At 52.1% G+C, this 21,362-nt stretch overlaps 2 protein-coding genes across 3 annotated transcripts in view; one reads left to right on the top strand and one right to left on the bottom strand.

Annotated features, from left to right (window-relative positions):
- The window catches only part of LOC134539496 (rab3 GTPase-activating protein catalytic subunit), a 161,007-nt gene that overhangs the window by 54,582 nt on the left and 85,063 nt on the right, over positions 1-21,362 (top strand). The window lies entirely within an intron of this gene.
- Positions 1-21,362, bottom strand: part of LOC134539498 (leucine-rich repeat and fibronectin type III domain-containing protein 1-like protein) — a 74,951-nt gene that overhangs the window by 15,946 nt on the left and 37,643 nt on the right. Inside the window, exons 2-5 of the mRNA XM_063381574.1 lie at positions 13,382-14,227; positions 12,979-13,294; positions 11,387-11,958; positions 2,742-3,168 (exon numbers count right to left, since the gene is read on the bottom strand). Coding sequence (XP_063237644.1) covers positions 2,742-3,168; positions 11,387-11,958; positions 12,979-13,294; positions 13,382-14,227 — 2,161 coding nt within the window. The remainder of the gene's footprint in view (positions 1-2,741; positions 3,169-11,386; positions 11,959-12,978; positions 13,295-13,381; positions 14,228-21,362) is intronic.

Here is a 21,362-nt window from a genome sequence, read left to right as displayed (position 1 = left end):
AGGAGTGACCATCGTCCCTCTCGATGAGGCCAACGACACAGGGAAAGCACCGCCTGTACCCAACCAAGCTGAGCCAGACGCCACGTCACAAACTCAGGTGGTGCGGCGATCGACCCGGCCTCATGTCCCCCCTGTCAGGTTCGGGATAAATGAGGGGTACCAACCACCACTAGGGACCCGTGCTGGGGGCCGCACCAACCCTAGACAGAACCTTTTCCCGGATGCACACCACTGTTCAGTGATGAGGTTGCTACCGCATATCGCCCAGCCCAACTCCACTACATCTACCAACACCTCTCAGACACAGTGCACTCCATAGAACTTATAGTGTACCTACGGAGGAAATGCCCCGAGGCAATGCGTGTGATGGAGGCTTCGAGGGGGCATAACGGCCTCGGTGAGGGGGGGGGGCATTTTACGTCATCCCAGGTGCTCCCGTGGCTCGCACAGGTCGTTATGCCACCTCGGTGCCTCACCGGTCGGCGTGTGTGGTCGGTGGTAGTGTCTCGAACGGGTGGAGGTCGATTGTCACGGAGAGCGAGATCGACTTGAGCCCTAACGGGACCTGCCAGGACGCGCCAGTTGGCCTTCACCCCTCGGTGCGAGCAGTCGTGTGCGACTCGCGGAGTTCGGCGATCGGTGTTCGTGTGCGGACCGGACAGTCGTGTGCGTGCCGACAACGTTAGTCGTGTGTGTGGTCCAACCACTCCTGCCTGCCACGTGGCGACGTCACGACCACCGAGAGACGGAGTCTCGTGCTGTGAACTAGCCCACAGCAACCACCCCTGTTAAAGGTTAGTTGGCGCCCTCAGACACCACCCAACCACGCATCAACATCGGCAGGACGACAATGCAAAGATCGCCTACTCGTACAATCTCAAAACTTATGTAGGCAAGCAACCTAACGGGTCATATGAACACAGGAACTCGTTTTATATTTAGTGAAACCAGTGAAAAACTTTTACTGAAACACAACAGGCTAGAAAACGTTGGACTAAGATACATCAGGACGCTCAGAAAAATAAGCGTAAAATACATTTGGAATTCTTCCCTAGTAAACACAGGAAAGTGTACTCATTCATCTTTGCTTTTCAAGAAAATGTGATCTACGTGTCTTTATATGCTAAAAAAATCAAGCCGTACTCCTGTCATCGTTGCAACATGATAATGCAATTGATAAAGATACAGAGGATAAAAATAATCGGAATTAGTACAATTTTACAACACGAACAAGATTGGGGTAGGTGTGTCGAGGAATACACAGCGATGGCCAGTGGTGGTTGAATGTAGCTGCAGTAAATTAATATTGCATATACAAAGAAAAAGACCAAAAAAAAAATCAAAGAAAGGGTTTCCTCGAGGGTATAACATGGGAATTCATAAAACCTCAGATCCAGATAAGGGCTTGCCATCTCAGGTAAGTATTGAATTGCGACGGTGTGAATGCTTTCTTCTTTGTACCGAGCAAAAAGCTCCAAATACTAGAACTTACAAAGAATGTTCCAGAGTGCGTTGTTCCACGTGGAAGACAGAGACTGAACGACATGAAAGTGGTGTGAAAATTTCGAGAAATGGCTGGGCACTGATCTGAAAAATGTGTGTAAAAATTGTTTGTAAAATATTGTTTAATGTTTTCAATTTGTATTACCCGGATTGGTATTCAGCAGTTAGCATGTCAAAAGCAAATACAGAATTATACAAATAAGGCGTGAAAATGTGTGGGAAATTGATGTCCACTGATATTTTGAAACCAGTCTGTAAAGATATTTTATCAAATAATATTTTTCAAATGTTGCGAAATATTATTGCATTTTCCTTTTCAAATAGCTTAATTGATAATATAAATATGAACTATACCTGATCATGCTACAAATTGAGACGTGCACAACCTTGGGTTAAGTGAATGTCCCTTTAGTTCATCTCCACAATCATCTGTATCGTGGCAAATTGTGCCGCTCTATTTAAAATAACGTGGTACCTGTGCGCAAAACATGGTAGACAACTAAACAAGCTGTGTTGTGGGAAACCACACAGGGAGTGTGAAAGCAGTTACACTGGAGATGTAGGGAGGTGTAGGTAGGCAGTACCTGTGCGCACCACGTGGTAGACAACTAAACAAGCTGTGTTGTGGGAAATCACACAGAGAGTGTGATAGCAGTTACAACGGAGATGTAGGGAGGTGTAGGTGGGCAGTACCTGTGCGCACCACGTTGTAGACAACTAAACAAGCTGTGTTGTGGGAAACCACACGGAGAGTGTGAAAGCAGTTACACTGGAGATGTAGGGAGGTGTAGGTGGGCAGTACCTGTGCGCTCCACGTGGTAGACAACTAAACAACCTGTGTTGTGGGAAACCACACAGGGAGTGTGAAAGCAGTTACACTGGAGATGTATGGAGGTGTATGTGGGCAGTATCTGTGTGTTCCACGTGGTAGACAACTAAACAAGCTGTGTTGTGGGAAACCACACAGAGAGTGTGATAGCAGTTACAACGGAGATGTAGGGAGGTGTAGGTGGGCAGTACCTGTGCGCTCCACGTGGTAGACAAATAAACAAGCTGTGTTGTGGGAAATCACACAGAGAGTGTGGTAGCAGTTACAACGGAGATGTAGGGAGGTGTAGGTGGGCAGTACCTGTGCGCACCACGTTGTAGACAACTAAACAAGCTGTGTTTTAGGAAACCACATGGAGAGTGTGATAGCAGTTACACTGGAGATGTAGGGAGGTGTAGGTGAGCAGTACCTGTGCGCTCCACGTGGTAGACGTGGGGTCGCGGGATGCTGCGGTTGCTGTAGGTGGACACTTGGTCCCAGTCCTTGTGGGCGGTGAAGGCGCTGAGCGTGGCGAGGGAGGACAGGGGTCCGCCGGGGCTGGGCGTGTGGCTGGCCCCGGTGCAGCAGTTGACGGGCAGCCCGCTCACCGCAAGCCCACCCTTGTCGCCCGGCCGCAGGGTGTGCAGCTTGCGGCCCCGTCGTCGGCTGGCCGCCACGAATATCACCACGGCGACCACCACTGTGCCGCAGATGGCCGCGCTCGCCGCGATGGTGATCTTGTCCATGTTGCTAGTGGGTAGGGCGACGGTGCGCACCTCCCGGCACTGCGCCCAAGCCACTGTCTCTGGTGTCACGTTGACGTCCTCCAGGGAGACCACGCACACCACCATGCACTCCTGAAACACACACGCCCCTCTCACTACAGACACCAGGCAGTGCGCCCAGGCCATTGTCTCCGGCGTCACGCTCAGGTCCTCCAGGGAGACCACGCTCACCACCATGCACTCCTGAAACACACACGCCCCTCTAACTACAGACACCAGGCACTGTGCCCAGGCCACTGTCTCCGGCGTCACGCTCAGGTCCTCCAGGGAGACCACGCTCACCACCATGCACTCCTGAAACACACACGCCCCTCTCACTACAGACACCAGGCAGTGCGCCCAGGCCACTGTCTCCGGCGTCACGCTCAGGTCCTCCAGGGAGACCACGCTCACCACCATGCACTCCTGAAACACACACGCCCCTCTCACTACAGACACCAGGCACTGTGCCCAGGCCACTGTCTCCGGCGTCACGCTCAGGTCCTCCAGGGAGACCACGCACACCACCATGCACTCCTGAAACACACACGCCCCTCTCACTACAGACACCAGGCACTGTCTCCGGCGTCACGCTCAGGTCCTCCAGGGAGACCACGCTCACCACCATGCACTCCTGAAACACACACGCCCCTCTCACTACAGACACCAGGCACTGTGCCCAGGCCACTGTCTCCGGCGTCACGCTCAGGTCCTCCAGGGAGACCACGCTCACCACCATGCACTCCTGAAACACACACGCCCCTCTCACTACAGACACCAGGCAGTGCGCCAAGGCCACTGTCTCCGGCGTCACGCTCAGGTCCTCCAGGGAGACCACGCTCACCACCATGCACTCCTGAAACACACACGCCCCTCTCACTACAGACACCAGGCACTGTGCCCAGGCCACTGTCTCCGGCGTCACGCTCAGGTCCTCCAGGGAGACCACGCTCACACACCATGCACTCCTGAAACACACACGCCCCTCTCACTACAGACACCAGGCACTGTGCCCAGGCCACTGTCTCCGGCGTCACGCTCAGGTCCTCCAGGGAGACCACGCTCACCACCATGCACTCCTGAAACACACACGCCCCTCTCACTACAGACACCAGGCACTGTGCCCAGGCCACTGTCTCCGGCGTCACGCTCAGGTCCTCCAGGGAGACCACGCTCACCACCATGCACTCCTGAAACACACACGCCCCTCTCCCTACAGACACCAGGCACTGTGCCCAGGCCACTGTCTCCGGCATCACGCTCAGGTCCTCCAGGGAGACCACGCTCACCACCATGCACTCCTGAAACACACACGCCCCTCTCGCTACAGACACCAGGCACTGTGCCCAGGCCACTGTCTCCGGCGTCACGCTCAGGTCCTCCAGGGAGACCACGCTCACCACCATGCACAATGAAACACACACGCCCCTCTCACTACAGACACCAGGCAGTGCGCCCAGGCCACTGTCTCCGGCGTCACGCTCAGGTCCTCCAGGGAGACCACGCTCACCACCATGCACTCCTGAAACACACACGCCCCTCTCACTACAGACACCAGGCACTGTGCCCAGGCCACTGTCTCCGGCGTCACGCTCAGGTCCTCCAGGGAGACCACGCTCACCACCATGCACTCCTGAAACACACACGCCCCTCTCACTACAGACACCAGGCACTGTGCCCAGGCCACTGTCTCCGGCGTCACGCTCAGGTCCTCCAGGGAGACCACGCTCACCACCATGCACTCCTGAAACACACACGCCCCTCTCACTACAGACACCAGGCACTGTGCACAGGCCACCGTCTCCGGCGTCACGCTCAGGTCCTCCAGGGAGACCACGCTCACCACCATGCACTCCTGAAACACACACGCCCCTCTCACTACAGACACCAGGCAGTGCGCCCAGGCCACTGTCTCCGGCGTCACGCTCACGTCCTCCAGGGAGACCACGCTCACCACCATGCACTCCTGAAACACACACGCCCCTCTCACTACAGACACCAGGCACTGTGCCCAGGCCACTGTCTCCGGCGTCACGCTCAGGTCCTCCAGGGAGACCACGCTCACCACAATGCACTCCTGAAACACACACGCCCCTCTCACTACAGACACCAGGCACTGTGCCCAGGCCACTGTCTCCGGCGTCACGCTCAGGTCCTCCAGGGAGACCACGCTCACCACCATGCACTCCTGAAACACACACGCCCCTCTCACTACAGACACCAGGCAGTGCGCCCAGGCCACTGTCTCCGGCGTCACGCTCACGTCCTCCAGGGAGACCACGCTCACCACCATGCACTCCTGAAACACACACGCCCCTCTCACTACAGACACCAGGCACTGTGCCCAGGCCACTGTCTCCGACGTCACGCTCAGGTCCTCCAGGGAGACCACGCTCACCACCATGCACTCCTGAAACACACACGCCCTTCTCACTACAGACACCAGGCACTGTGCCCAGGCCACTGTCTCCGGCGTCACGCTCAGGTCCTCCAGGGAGACCACGCTCACCACCATGCACTCCTGAAACACACACGCCCCTCTCACTACAGACACCAGGCAGTGCGCCCAGGCCACTGTCTCCGGCGTCACGCTCACGTCCTCCAGGGAGACCACGCTCACCACCATGCACTCCTGAAACACACACGCCCCTCTCACTACAGACACCAGGCACTGTGCCCAGGCCACTGTCTCCGGCGTCACGCTCAGGTCCTCCAGGGAGACCACGCTCACCACCATGCACTCCTGAAACACACACGCTCCTCTCACTACAGACACCAGGCACTGTGCCCAGGCCACTGTCTCCGGCGTCACGCTCAGGTCCTCCAGGGAGACCACGCTCACCACCATGCACTCCTGAAACACACACGCCCCTCTCACTACAGACACCAGGCACTGTGCCCAGGCCACTGTCTCCGGCGTCACGCTCAGGTCCTCCAGGGAGACCACGCTCACCACCATGCACTCCTGAAACACACACGCTCCTCTCACTACAGACACCAGGGACTGTGCCCAGGCCACTGTCTCCGGCGTCACGCTCAGGTCCTCCAGGGAGACCACGCTCACCACCATGCACTCCTGAAACACACACGCTCCTCTCACTACAGACACCAGGCACTGCGCCCAGGCCACTGTCTCTGGCGTCACGCTCAGGTCCTCCAGGGAGACCACGCTCACCACCATGCACTCCTGAAACACACACGCCCCTCTCACTACAGACACCAGGCAGTGCGCCCAGGCCACTGTCTCTGGCGTCACGCTCAGGTCCTCCAGGGAGACCACGCTCACCACCATGCACTCCTGAAACACACACGCTCCTCTCACTACAGACACCAGGCACTGTGCCCAGGCCACTGTCTCCGGCGTCACGCTCAGGTCCTCCAGGGAGACCACGCTCACCACCATGCACTCCTGAAACACACACGCTCCTCTCACTACAGACACCAGGCACTGTGCCCAGGCCACTGTCTCCGACGTCACGCTCAGGTCCTCCAGGGAGACCACGCTCACCACCATGCACTCCTGAAACACACACGCCCCTCTCACTACAGACACCAGGCACTGTGCCCAGGCCACTGTCTCCGGCGTCACGCTCAGGTCCTCCAGGGAGACCACGCTCACCACCATGCACTCCTGAAAAACACACACGCCCCTCTCACTACAGACACCAGGCACTGTGCCCAGGCCACTGTCTCCGGCGTCACGCTCAGGTCTTCCAGGGAGACCACGCTCACCACCATGCACTCCTGAAACACACACGCCCCTCTCACTACAGACACCAGGCACTGTGCCCAGGCCACTGTCTCCGGCGTCACGCTCACGTCCTCCAGGGAGACCACGCACACCACCATGCACTCCTGAAACACACACGCCCCTCTCACTACAGACACCAGGCACTGTGCCCAGGCCACTGTCTCCGGCGTCACGCTCACGTCCTCCAGGGAGACCACGCACACCACCATGCACTCCTGAAACACACACGCCCCTCTCACTACAGACACCAGGCACTGTGCCCAGGCCACTGTCTCCGGCGTCACGCTCACGTCCTCCAGGGAGACCACGCACACCACCATGCACTCCTGAAACACACACGCCCCTCTCACCACAGACACCAGGCACTGTGCCCAGGCCACTGTCTCCGGCGTCACGCTCACGTCCTCCAGGGAGACCACGTACACCACCATGCACTCCTGAAACACACACGCCCCTCTCACTACAGACACCAGGCACTGTGCCCAGGCCACTGTCTCCGGCGTCACGCTCAGGTCCTCCAGGGAGACCACGCTCACCACCATGCACTCCTGAAACACACACGCCCCTCTCACTACAGACACCAGGCACTGTGCCCAGGCCACTGTCTCCGGCGTCACGCTCACGTCCTCCAGGGAGACCACGCACACCACCATGCACTCCTGAAACACACACGCCCCTCTCACTACAGACACCAGGCACTGTGCCCAGGCCACTGTCTCCGGCGTCACGCTCACGTCCTCCAGGGAGACCACGCACACCACCATGCACTCCTGAAACACACACGCCCCTCTCACTACAGACACCAGGCACTGTGCCCAGGCCACTGTCTCCGGCGTCACGCTCACGTCCTCCAGGGAGACCACGCACACCACCATGCACTCCTGAAACACACACGCCCCTCTCACTACAGACACCAGGCACTGTGCCCAGGCCACTGTCTCCGGCGTCACGCTCAGGTCCTCCAGGGAGACCACGCACACCACCATGCACTCCTGAAACACACACGCCCCTCTCACTACAGACACCAGGCAGTGCGCCCAGGCCACTGTCTCCGGCGTCACGCTCAGGTCCTCCAGGGAGACCACGCTCACCACCATGCACTCCTGAAACACACACGCCCCTCTCACTACAGACACCAGGCACTGTGCCCAGGCCACTGTCTCCGGCGTCACGCTCACGTCCTCCAGGGAGACCACGCTCACCACCATGCACTCCTGAAACACACACGCCCCTCTCACTACAGACACCAGGCACTGTGCTCAGGCCACTGTCTCCGGCGTCACGCTCACGTCCTCCAGGGAGACCACGCTCACCACCATGCACTCCTGAAACACACACGCCCCTCTCACTACAGACACCAGGCAGTGCGCCCAGGCCACTGTCTCCGGCGTCACGCTCAGGTCCTCCAGGGAGACCACGCTCACCACCATGCACTCCTGAAACACACACGCCCCTCTCACTACAGACACCAGGCACTGTGCCCAGGCCACTGTCTCCGGCGTCACGCTCAGGTCCTCCAGGGAGACCACGCTCACCACCATGCACTCCTGAAACACACACGCCCCTCTCACTACAGACACCAGGCAGTGCGCCCAGGCCACTGTCTCCGGCGTCACGCTCAGGTCCTCCAGGGAGACCACGCTCACCACCATGCACTCCTGAAACACACCCGCCCCTCTCACTACAGACACCAGGCAGTGCGCCCAGGCCACTGTCTCCGGCGTCACGCTCAGGTCCTCCAGGGAGACCACGCTCACCACCATGCACTCCTGAAACACACACGCCCCTCTCACTACAGACACCAGGCACTGTGCCCAGGCCACTGTCTCCGGCGTCACGCTCAGGTCCTCCAGGGAGACCACGCTCACCACCATGCACTCCTGAAACACACCCGCCCCTCTCACTACAGACACCAGGCAGTGCGCCCAGGCCACTGTCTCCGGCGTCACTCTCAGGTCCTCCAGGGAGACCACGCTCACCACCATGCACTCCTGAAACACACCCGCCCCTCTCACTACAGACACCAGGCAGTGCGCCCAGGCCACTGTCTCCGGCGTCACGCTCAGGTCCTCCAGGGAGACCACGCTCACCACCATGCACTCCTGAAACACACACGCCCCTCTCACTACAGACACCAGGCAGTGCGCCCAGGCCACTGTCTCCGGCGTCACGCTCAGGTCCTCCAGGGAGACCACGCTCACCACCATGCACTCCTGAAACACACACGCCCCTCTCACTACAGACACCAGGCAGTGCGCCCAGACCACTGTCTCCGGCGTCACGCTCAGGTCCTCCAGGGAGACCACGCTCACCACCATGCACTCCTGAAACACACACGCCCCTCTCACTACAGACACCAGGCAGTGCGCCCAGACCACTGTCTCCGGCGTCACGCTCAGGTCCTCCAGGGAGACCACGCTCACCACCATGCACTCCTGAAACACACCCGCCCCTCTCACTACAGACACCAGGCAGTGCGCCCAGGCCACTGTCTCCGGCGTCACGTCCTCCAGGGAGACCACGCTCACCACCATGCACTCCTGAAACACACACGCCCCTCTCACTACAGACACCAGGCACTGTGCCCAGGCCACTGTCTCCGGCGTGACGCTCAGGTCCTCCAGGGAGACCACGCTCACCACCATGCACTCCTGAAACACACACGCCCCTCTCACTACAGACACCAGGCAGTGCGCCCAGGCCACTGTCTCCGGCGTGACGCTCAGGTCCTCCAGGGAGACCACGCTCACCACCATGCACTCCTGAAACACACCCGCCCCTCTCACTACAGACACCAGGCAGTGCGCCCAGGCCACTGTCTCCGGCGTCACTCTCAGGTCCTCCAGGGAGACCACGCTCACACACCATGCACTCCTGAAACACACCCGCCCCTCTCACTACAGACACCAGGCAGTGCGCCCAGGCCACTGTCTCCGGCGTCACGCTCACGTCCTCCAGGGAGACCACGCTCACCACCATGCACTCCTGAAACACACACGCCCCTCTCACTACAGACACCAGGCAGTGCGCCCAGGCCACTGTCTCCGGCGTCACGCTCAGGTCCTCCAGGGAGACCACGCTCACCACCATGCACTCCTGAAACACACACGCCCCTCTCACTACAGACACCAGGCAGTGCGCCCAGGCCACTGTCTCCGGCGTCACGCTCAGGTCCTCCAGGGAGACCACGCTCACCACCATGCACTCCTGAAACACACACGCCCCTCTCACTACAGACACCAGGCAGTGCGCCCAGGCCACTGTCTCCGGCGTCACGCTCACGTCCTCCAGGGAGACCACGCTCACCACCATGCACTCCTGAAACACACACGCCCCTCTCACTACAGACACCAGGCAGTGCGCCCAGGCCACTGTCTCCGGCGTCACGCTCAGGTCCTCCAGGGAGACCACGCTCACCACCATGCACTCCTGAAACACACACGCCCCTCTCACTACAGACACCAGGCACTGTGCCCAGGCCACTGTCTCCGGCGTCACGCTCAGGTCCTCCAGGGAGACCACGCTCACCACCATGCACTCCTGAAACACACACGCCCCTCTCACTACAGACACGAGGCAGTGCGCCCAGGCCACTGTCTCCGGCGTCACGCTCAGGTCCTCCAGGGAGACCACGCTCACCACCATGCACTCCTGAAACACACACGCCCCTCTCACTACAGACACCAGGCAGTGCGCCCAGGCCACTGTCTCCGGCGTCACGCTCAGGTCCTCCAGGGAGACCACGCTCACCACCATGCACTCCTGAAACACACACGCCCCTCTCACTACAGACACCAGGCACTGTGCCCAGGCCACTGTCTCCGGCGTCACGCTCAGGTCCTCCAGGGAGACCACGCTCACCACCATGCACTCCTGAAACACACACGCCCCTCTCACTACAGACACCAGGCAGTGCGCCCAGGCCACTGTCTCCGGCGTCACGCTCAGGTCCTCCAGGGAGACCACGCTCACCACCATGCACTCCTGAAACACACACGCCCCTCTTACTACAGACACCAGGCACTGCGCCCACGCTACTGTCTCCGGCGTCACGTCCTCCAGGGAGACCACGCACACCACAATGCACTCCTGAAACATACACGCCCCTCTCACTACAGACACCAGGCACTGCGCCCAGGCCACTGTCTCCGGCGTCACGCTCACGTCCTCCAGGGAGACCATGCACACCACCATGCACTCCTGAAACTCACACGCCCCTCTCACTACATACACCAGAGACACTTCGTTTTACAATTGTATCTATGGAAAAAATTATATCATTATTTTACAGCAAATTTGATGATTCAGTTTTAGTCTACAAGTGATAATTATTGTGAAAAATTGAAGGAGAAGCTTAGTTTTGATGTATGGCAGACAATCACAGAACATACCTAGATAGAACATTATCTGTTCTCCATGTAATATTTTTTAACGTAAACTATAAATTGGCATGATCTTCTATGTTATTCTTGTCGAAAATGTTAGGCCCTGGTTTCGGCAATGGTATCATAGTGATTTATCGGTGTTGTGAAGGTGTCGGCTAGAGCCGGAGTGACGCACCTGCGTGGGCACGTTCTTGATCTTGAACTCGCGCTCGCTGGCCTCGAGGGGTGGGCCTTGCTTGAAACTCTTGTCGCCGAACAGGCGGTACACGACGCGGAAGCCCAGGATGTTGGTGGTCTCCGAGTCCCACTGGATGATGACGGAGTTGTCCTGGCGGTAGGCGGAGCGCACCACCACCTCCTTGCGCGCCACGCGAGGCCGCGTCCAGACCGGTGTGGGCGCTGCCGAGGGCCTCACTACGAGGCGCGGCTTGGTGGTGGGCCTGGTGGTCGTGGTGGTCGGCCTGGTGGTCGTGGTGGTCGGCCTGGTGGTCGTGGTGGTCGGCCTGGTGGTGGTCGTAGTGGTGGTAGTGGTGGACGTGGTCGTGGTAGCGCGCGAGGGACTGTGGTAGTGCGGCCTGGTGACGTACACCGGAGTCCGCGTGGTGCTGGTGGCTCGCCAGCCCGGGCCTGGGGCGGGCCTGGACGTCGTGCTGGCGGTAGTCGTCGAAGGTGTGCTCAGAGCTGTGGTCATCTCCGAGGTGCTCGGAGTCACTGTGGTGGTGGTGGTTTCCCAGTCGCATCTCAACTCTGTCAACAAGTCCCGAATCATTACAGTTCATTCTAATTTACACTCCAAATGCCATCACACAAGATGAAAGTGTCTGTCTGTGTGAGGTAATAGGGAGTGTGATGGTTCCTAGCATGATCTTTTGTGCAAATGGAGTTTGGTTTACAAACTTCAGACACTATCACTATTATGTTTAGCATTGTAATATTTCCAACATTTTAAATTTGAATGCATTTTTTCTTTATAAAAATTAATAGTTCCTAAAAATATTAGGTGAGTAAATTTGTAATTTTTTTTTTAAGTTAATGTGCATCTCGGTTAGGAGTACCAAAAATTCAGGCAGTTACAATAGTAGCAATTTTGCATAAGATACCTACCAAACAAAAAGATTTAGTAATGTGTTTCATCATTGAGAGTTCCCGAGTTCTTGAACTCATTTTCTGCAAAGTCTCTGCCAAGTTTATCTCCAGTTTACTTTTTATCAAAGAATATATTCCTTATCAAACAAGAGTTAGGTTATTTTCCAACAATGTTTTAAAAACTCGTCCAACATTTTATGAACAGAGATTTGGTCATCATTTAGAGCTAATGAACACTGACCATTTTAATACATAGTATTTATTTATAATCCTGACAACCTCATCATGTGAATACTCAAGAGGAATTTAGTATAGTGCTAGGCTCTGAACGCTTTTTTTTTTACATATCCTCAAGAAAAGAAGTAGTATACTCATGCTGGCCCCATCATAGTTGCATGCACTGAACCATCTGTAGGTGCAGTAACTCTCTTCAGAAGCTTCCTGTCATTGTGAGTGTGTATCAAGCACAGCTCATGCTGTTTAAGCCCTTCATCGTTGAACTTGGACATACTGTAGCTCATGCCACTCGAGTATATGTCTGAAATTATCAAATCAACATCAGCAAGTTGAATCCTTCGCTGTCCTACGTCATTTGAAATTTTTTCGGAGGTACTTGTTCATTGGTGCTAGGTGTTGCGAACATAGCAGAGCGCAGGCGGGGAGCGGGTGCTCGGAACTGACCTTCAGGGACGATGCTGTAGAAGCCGCGGTCCCGCATGGCGGCCGGGCTGCCGCAGAACTGCGGGTTCCGCTCCCGGCTGGTGACCTGCAGGTCCTTGTCGCGGATCCACTCGGCGACCCAGCGCAGACGACAGTCGCACTGCAGGGACCTGCCCCCCAGGCTGAGGCCCCTCAGGCTGGTGTTGAGGTGGGCGAGCGCCCGGGCCGGCACCGTGGCCAGCGGGTTGCCGTCCAGGGCCAGCAGCGTCAGCGAGGGGTTGCCGCTGAACGCGTCCTCGGGCAGCTCCGTCAGCAGGTTGAAGCCTATGTCCAGCACCTGGCGGACACCACACACCGAGAACGTCCAGACAGTGGTAGACAAGCAATGCGACACAAGTGCAAGAGCGGGTGTGGGAGCACGAACCCTGAGCTCCTTGAGGCGGCCGACGCCGCCCTTGGGGAACTCGGCGAGCAGGTTGTTGAGCAGGCTGAGCGAGCTGAGCGTGTCCTCGACGCCGCGGAAGGCCCCGTCAGCCACTGCCTGGATGAGGTTGCGCTCGAGGTTGAGCGCGGTGAGCGAGGCGAGGCCCGCCAGCAGCCCGGAGTCGGGCAGCTCGCGCAGGCCATTCTGCGCCAGGTCCAGGAAGGCCATGGCTCCGAGCCCCCGCACCGCCTCGGGCAGCTGCTTCTGGCGCGTGCCCTTGAGGTTGAGGTTCTTGAGGGATCGCTCGAGGCCGCGGAAGGCGCTTGCGTCCAGGGTCAAGTTGTTGTCGGCCAGCTTGAGGGTGGACAGGCCCTGCAGCGTGGCGAAGGCCTCGGCGGGCACGCGGGAGATCCTGTTGCGCGACAGGTCGAGCAGGGAGAGGTTGGCGAGCGAGCGCAGGCTGGCCACGGGCACCTCACTCAGCTCATTCTCCTGCAGGTTGAGGTTCCGCAGCGACTCCTCCTGGCCGGTGAAGGCGCGCGGCGCGATGCTGCGGATGCGGCAGCCGGACAGCTGCACGTTGCGCAGGCGCACGCCGAGGAAGGCATCGTCGGGCAGCGCGGCGATGCTGCTGTTGTTGACGTACAGCAGGTCGAGCGGCACACCGACCGCGTGGCGGCGCAGGGCGCGCAGCAGCGAGGGCACGTCCACGGCGTCGCACTGCACGGACAGCTCCTGGCCCAGGTTGTAGGCGCAGAGGCAGGCGGACTGCAGCTCCGGGGCGTCGTGCTGCCAGGGGCACTGGGCCCGCACCGTCAGGAGCACAGCTGCCAGCAGCCAGGCCGCCTGCGACACCAGCACTCATGTTGTGCCGCCAATCAGTATTTTTGGCACAATTCTTAATTTAAATTTTTGAACATTTTTGTCGCCAGTCATTTTACTTGTTTGATGCAAAAACTTTTCCGCCGTCTGTATACTCGTGTTAATCTTTGTCAGACCTGTCTCCCCAAGTTTTCCCAGCCCTAGATCTAATTTTGCCGAGTCTTTTGCCAGTCTGTGTATCCTTTTATTCCCGCATTGGCGCACAAATATTGCCTGTAATTCGCCTCCGAGCCATGACAAGAACTGCTATGTCCTGCAAGCTCTCAGGGAAGGCTGTTTCTAAGACCTCAGCACCCCAGTGCAGGATCACGAGTCATTATCACCAACGTTTAGTTACGCCTCCGGGCTCAGTAGAGCCTCGTTCCCACAGCAGTCTCCACCCACTCCCCTTCCCCAGCCTTTGTTGGGGAACACTGGCCAAAGCACTGACCGGCCACTAACCCTGGCCTGGGTCGGCCTGTCCCAAGGCCACGACTCCAGTCCCATAAATATACTGCTCATGCACTCTAGTGGAAGTGTTGCGATTTATTTCCCCTTGGTGTTTGAACGCTTGCTAAACGCCTGCCCTATGGCGTCTCCCGCAGCAACCAGTACCCAGTAGTTCCTTCCCAGGCCACCATAGCGCTGGCCTAGTCCGCTCCATAAGCCCCATGGTTTAAATGTCGCCTCGTGTGAGTCGACCTCTACTTGGTTCGGACACACCTCAGTAGGTTGCGCTGACATCGGCCAGTACCACTCACTTCGAGATATTGAAGTCAGTATTTCTGGACAAGCCCCTTGGTAATCTTCGGAACCTTTCGGTCCAGAAGCCGAAGCCTTCCCCCTTATTTTAACGTCGCCTTTTAATAACGAGTCTCTGCCGCCCCAAATTTACTGCGCGCCGCGGCTCTGGACTGACCACTCCGAATCTCCGGCATCTGGACGTAACTCCGATTTTTTTTTAAAGATGTAATCAACTAGAGGGATGATTCCCACAACTATAGTGATTAGTTTTAGTCAGTCCATGTAGATCTAGCTCGTAGGAGTAATCATGTTGTATTCATCATAATTAATTAATTTTTTTAAATCATGTGTAAATATGCCATATTCACAGCACTATGAAACTGAATAATTTTTATTTTGTCTTTGGACTCGAATGAACACTATGAGAAAAGATTATTTTATTTTATGTGCTTTGTTTTTGCAAAGTAGTGCAATATCTTTGCTGGCTTGTAAAAAAAAAAGAGAAGTTTTAAAATGAAAATGGAAGTTTCGGATTGTTAATAGTGAGTTCTAAATAAAATGTTTTGCTGTATGAAATAATTAAAGAATTGTATGCCAAGAAATAGTTTCATCAGGTATGTGTGTACAAATAGGAATAAATTGCAACTAAATACTATCCCAGTGGTAGAGTACTAAAGAGCTCATGACTCTGAGTGATAAATTAGCCGGCAAAAACTTTTAAATTTGATATTTTAAGAACTTTTGATACGTGTTTTGCGCTCAACTATTAAAGGCAACGCTAGATACGAATATTTAAATATTGCTATAATTAACTTCTGCAGTGATCATTTTTTTATATTCACAAATCTATGACACTCTAGGTTACACTGGCAATATTTATATTTAAAATAAATATCAATCATACTGTGAGGGTTAGTTTCCCCGCAGAACTGACACCATAACGTGGGGCCTTTCGAAAAATCTAGTTGTAATTTTTTTTTGTGATTACTATAATTAGTGTACAATGGAAACTCGTTGACGCAGCCGTACGAGCTCTGTACGTAATTCTAGGGATAACAGTGAAGAATCAGTTACCTATAGGTTGCAACCCATTGTAGCGTCTCCTGTACAAATAGATAGTGACGATGTAGAGGCAAGTCAGCATCTGGAGCGGCCAGAGCCTGCCATGTTAACTGAGCAGTCAGTTCCGTCAGGATTTCGATGGATTTGTCTTCCATGATGCAGATGGTCATGGAAAGTTTATCACAAATGAAAACTGACCTTAAAACTGATCTTAAAACTGATCTTAAAACTGAGCTTACGCAACAAACACAACAAATGAAAACTGAGCTTACGCAACAAACACAACACCTTAAAACTGAGCTTACGCAAGAATTTAGGCAAGGACTGAATGAAGTAAATAGCAGTGTTGTAACAATCAGTAACAGATTGGAGACACACATAGAAAGTACAAAGCAACAGCTGATAGATGTACGGAAACGATGTGATGATTCAACTCATGCATTATCTCAGGAAATAACTGATCGTCATAACCAATTGGAAGGTCGTGTAGAACAAATAGCTGAGCAGGCTGCACGAAATAGTAACAACATTAATTAAATAAACAGTGCATGTCATGGAATAGTTAACGAGGCAATAAACCAACACCATGCGGAAGTAGACGAACGCATTACACTCGTACAGGAAAAACATAATGAAACTAACGCACAGTTAGACGTACGTGTAGTACATCTGGAAGAAAAGGTGCTTCAATTACGTCTATTCTTCGTTCACTGTTACCTGAGTTTTGGAATAAACAAAGCCTCTTGTAAACAAACATTTTCATTGGCTGCCGGCCGCCGCGCACATTATTCGTGCGCAAGAAATAGTCCCTTGGTTACGTACCATTTGTAAGTATTTTTACACTGCCTTTTTTGTAACAATTGTTATATAGCATTATAGCGTTTCACCATTAATAACCAATACAGTTTAATGTGTCTGCAAATATTTACTTACAATTATGTTAGCAGACTCTGTGTGTACAGTGTACAGTTGATGCCCGGCGCAACAGTTGTATTTCGGATTCGCGCGCGCACAGTTTGTTATGGCTGACGCCGGACAGAGTTTTGTAAAGCACAGAACGGGAAAGCCTTTGAAAAGTGCACAGAAAACTATTCTGTTGAATGTTTTTAAAACATTTTCAGACAAATATCCGGATTCGAATCGTGTGAACGATATCGCGAGTTTAGCTGCGGAATTTACGGGTGTTTCGAAGAGCAGTGTGCTTCGTGCAAGGAAAGAATTACAGGACACTGGGACATTAACATCTCCCGGGAAGAAAAGGAAACGTGAGTATCCTGTTATCAAAACTTGTGATGATTTTGTGAAGACGGCTATTAGTCGTAAAGTGCATAGTTTTTTCTTCGCAAATGAACCACCTACGATGAACAAAGTGCTACGGTGGTTCTTGTTATATTACTTCTCCGTTATTTTATTAGCACCGACTGTACTGAAGTGTGTGTGTTGCAACTAGTGCTTGGCGCGCAAGATGAATTCAGCCTATCACTTACTGACACGGCACAGTGATACGACGGTGTTTGTTTATTTAAAAACTCAGCTAAGAGTGAACGGAGAATAGATAATATAATTAATACTAGTGTACCATCAGCAGATGTAACGACCAATGCTGATAAGCACACACCCGAGCGTATTCGCACAGTTAACTACACGCACGACGAGGCACAAGACTCGCCTAGACCTACGTCATGTAAGAGAGTATTAGACCAGGTAGCGGTTATGCATCACTCTATTCGTCAATGGTCTGAGTCGTTACCACAGTTCTCAGCTGGAGAAAACGAAAATCCAATGCGATTTATTAAAAAATTTGAAGACTATGCGTCCATGTTTAATTTGACAGACGAAGAATGTTTGAGATGCATGCATTCGGCACTTAAAGATCACGCGTATTATTGGTGGGAGTTGAGCCAAGTCTCAACGTACACTTACGCCGAATTCAAAGACAAATTCCGACAACAATTTTGGAATACACGAGTGCAGGGAAATTTGAGGTCACGCCTGCATGCAGAGAAATATTATCCAGGAAAATCCAAATCCTTGGAAAATCATTTCTCACAAATGTATGAGAAAACGAGATATTTAGATCTACAAATGGATCTTGAAGAATTTGTGTCTATGCTTATATCTCAGCTCCCAATTAGGTACCAAATACATTTTACCGGAAGACATTTCGACGGCATCACGGAATTTCGTGAACAGCTAGTAGCATTCGACCGATTGGAACGACTGTCACGGAACTCTACTGAAGTAGAGAAGCCAACACAGCAAAAACCAGCGCCCTTGTACCAGCCATGGAAGGGAAATAATGAAACTAGGCACGTGAACCTTAACAGTTGGCAGTACTTTAAAGGTAGCTATCAGAACAAGTCATATAGAGGAGGAAAGAAATGAAACAACTGTTGGGGAAAACGCAACCGAGCTGACAGTGACGACGAAAATTATAGCCAAATACAACTACAAAAACAGCCGCGAAATAATAAGCGGGAGGAACAGTCGAGCAAACACAGCGGCCGCGAAGAGGAATCAGCTTCGCCTCGTCGGAAGTCAGACAGTGGGTCGTCACACCATTAGTACCGTCAGCCACAACCGAAGCTGACATCATCTGCAACGGTTCAGCAACGTCTCGATTTCAGCTGTCCACCGCCGATATTCTCATATCCACCTCACGGATATTTTGATAGGCAGGCTCCTATACCGCCTAATGGCAATACATTACAGTCAGATCAACAACTTAGCAACATGACTGATGACCTCACTGCTGTTATTAACGACAGGCAGCGGTCATCAACAAACTGTTAGTAATGTAATACTACCTACGAGGGAGGAAGTAGAATCACTTGTCCACGATCGTCTGGTGGCAGAAGTGAAAGGTCGCCAGAAGCGAAATAAAACCTCTCGCATTAGCAACTTTAAGGTTAAAGATCTAGTACTAAAAAGGACCGCACCAACAAGCAACAAGTGGTCACAAGTCACACGTAAACTATTCATGTTATACAGCGGACCATATCAGGTGGCAGGCATAATTAGACAAAATTGCTACACGCTACAAGATGTTACTACTGGACAACATATTGGTAATTTCAACATAAATCAATTAAGGCCATATCATACTCCTGTAATATGAAGAAACCAACAGCGCGGTATGAAGCTACTATTACGATTTAACTACGTCAACCTGTATTATTGTGTCAGTATAAATATAAAAAAAAAAGAAGTTGAGGACATTTATATTAACCTCAATTTGTTCAACGGTGTGTATAAGGTCATTTTGTTTGGTTAAAAGGAAAACTGATGAATACAAGTGTCGGGTGAACTGGATTAGTGTACCATGTTTATTGTTTAATGTTTTGTATTCGTTATCCAGTTTATTTAGTTTGGAGTCATGTGTGAACTCCCAGGCTATTTTAGGTTCAGTACGAACTTTAATGTTCAAATTCCTAGGCGTTGACCTATTTGGGATGTACTGTTAGCCTAAATATTTATTGTACCATTGACCCGCACTTTGTTAATCAATATTTTTTTTCTGCGATGAGCATTGTATACACACGCATAGAAAATGTATTTATACCCTACTAAGTATAAGTCTACCTATATTTAATGACACAATATTTGAGAATCATATAATATTAGTGAATACAGCCTTTCTAAGTAGAGTATTGGCATCAGATAAAGGCCTACGTCAGCATCACATACATGCGTTGCAGTGCAATCATGTCTAAACTAATCTATATTGATCCCAACAGTGTATTGCTTGATATAATTACGGTGTGATTCCTTAATTTTTTTTGTGAGCATACTTCCTCGTCTCGCAGTAGAAAACAAACAAAACTCGTAATTGTAATCCCACAGGGTTACGTGACACTGAAGTGGACATCCCTTTCGTCCACATATCCTAAATACTTACAATTTAGTTTGTAACTAACGATTATAGTATATTATGTATAATTATCCAATATTTAATTTGCTATTGTTTAAGGTTAATGAAACATGATCACTGAAGAAGTTTTATTTTATAAATAAGTTTTATTAGGGTTGCAAGTGGTGAAGAGGTTCTATATAATATTTAAGGCGCAAACGAACAGTTCGAGTAATCATGAACGCTTAACGTTAAGTGCGCGAATGATTAAACATAATGACAAATATAGTGTGAGACGTGTGTTATAGAAGAATTTACGACGAGTAACTGTACGGATGTAGAATACATCAACATAGTGTTCATGGTTGACGATAATGGTAACGAAAGTATATACTATTGTTGATCATGCACACTGGTCTGGTATCCCAAGTCTCCCAGCGATCCCGCAGCGGAACTGCTATCAGCAGTATTCCAGTCATGGGATTGTCTGGAAATGCGACGACTCCTCGTTACGGCAACGATGTGTCAGTATTTGACATCGGACGAGGATACTCTCATCTAGGACCGGGGTACAACGATGGCACCATCACAACCGAAGATGAAAAACAAATTTATTTTGAGGCCACGGTAAAGTATTTTCATCAAGTGTTTCCTGACAACAGTGGCAAGGTAAGCTGAGACTTTGTTTACTACGTGCAACTGTGCTTGGAGCGGCGAGGAATCGGAACAGTTTACGACGTCTGCACACTTAGTGTTACCAACCCTCTGCAGTGATTCAGTGCCATAGTTTAATATAAACATACAAACTTTAACAAACTTATGTGTAAATTTAGTATGGAAGCGGCAATCTGTAAATATGCCATATTCACAGCACTATGAAACTGAATAATTTTTATTTTGTCTTTGGACTCGAATGAACACTATGAGAAAAGATTATTTTATTTTATGTACTTTGTTTTTGCAAAGAAGTGCAATATCTTTGCTGGCTTGTAAAAAAAAAGAGAAGTTTTAAAATGAAAATGGAAGTTTCGGATTGTTAATAGTGAGTTCTAAATAAAATGTTTTGCTGTATGAAATAATTAAAGAATTGTATGCCAAGAAATAGTTTCATCAGGTATGTGTGTACAAATAGGAATAAATTGCAACTAGATACTATCCCAGTGGTAGAGTACTAAAGAGCTCATGACTCTAACTGAGTGATAAATTAGCCGGCAAAAACTTTTAAATTTGATATTTTAAGAACTTTTGATACGTGTTTTGCGTTCAACTATTAAAGGCAACGCTAGATACGAATATTTAAATATTGCTATAATTAACTTCTGCAGTGATCATTTTTTTATATTCACAAATCTATAGGTTACACTGGCAATATTTATATTTAAAATAAATATCAATCATACTGTGAGGGTTAGTTTCCCCGCACATGAAACGTTCGCGACGGGTTCGCGAGCTCAGCACCCGGGC

Source organism: Bacillus rossius, chromosome 15 (assembly GCF_032445375.1).
Source record: "Bacillus rossius redtenbacheri isolate Brsri chromosome 15, Brsri_v3, whole genome shotgun sequence".
Lineage (NCBI taxonomy): Eukaryota > Metazoa > Arthropoda > Insecta > Phasmatodea > Bacillidae > Bacillus > Bacillus rossius.
Note: the sequence above shows the minus strand (reverse complement) of the source record. Positions and strands in the feature narration are given on the sequence as shown.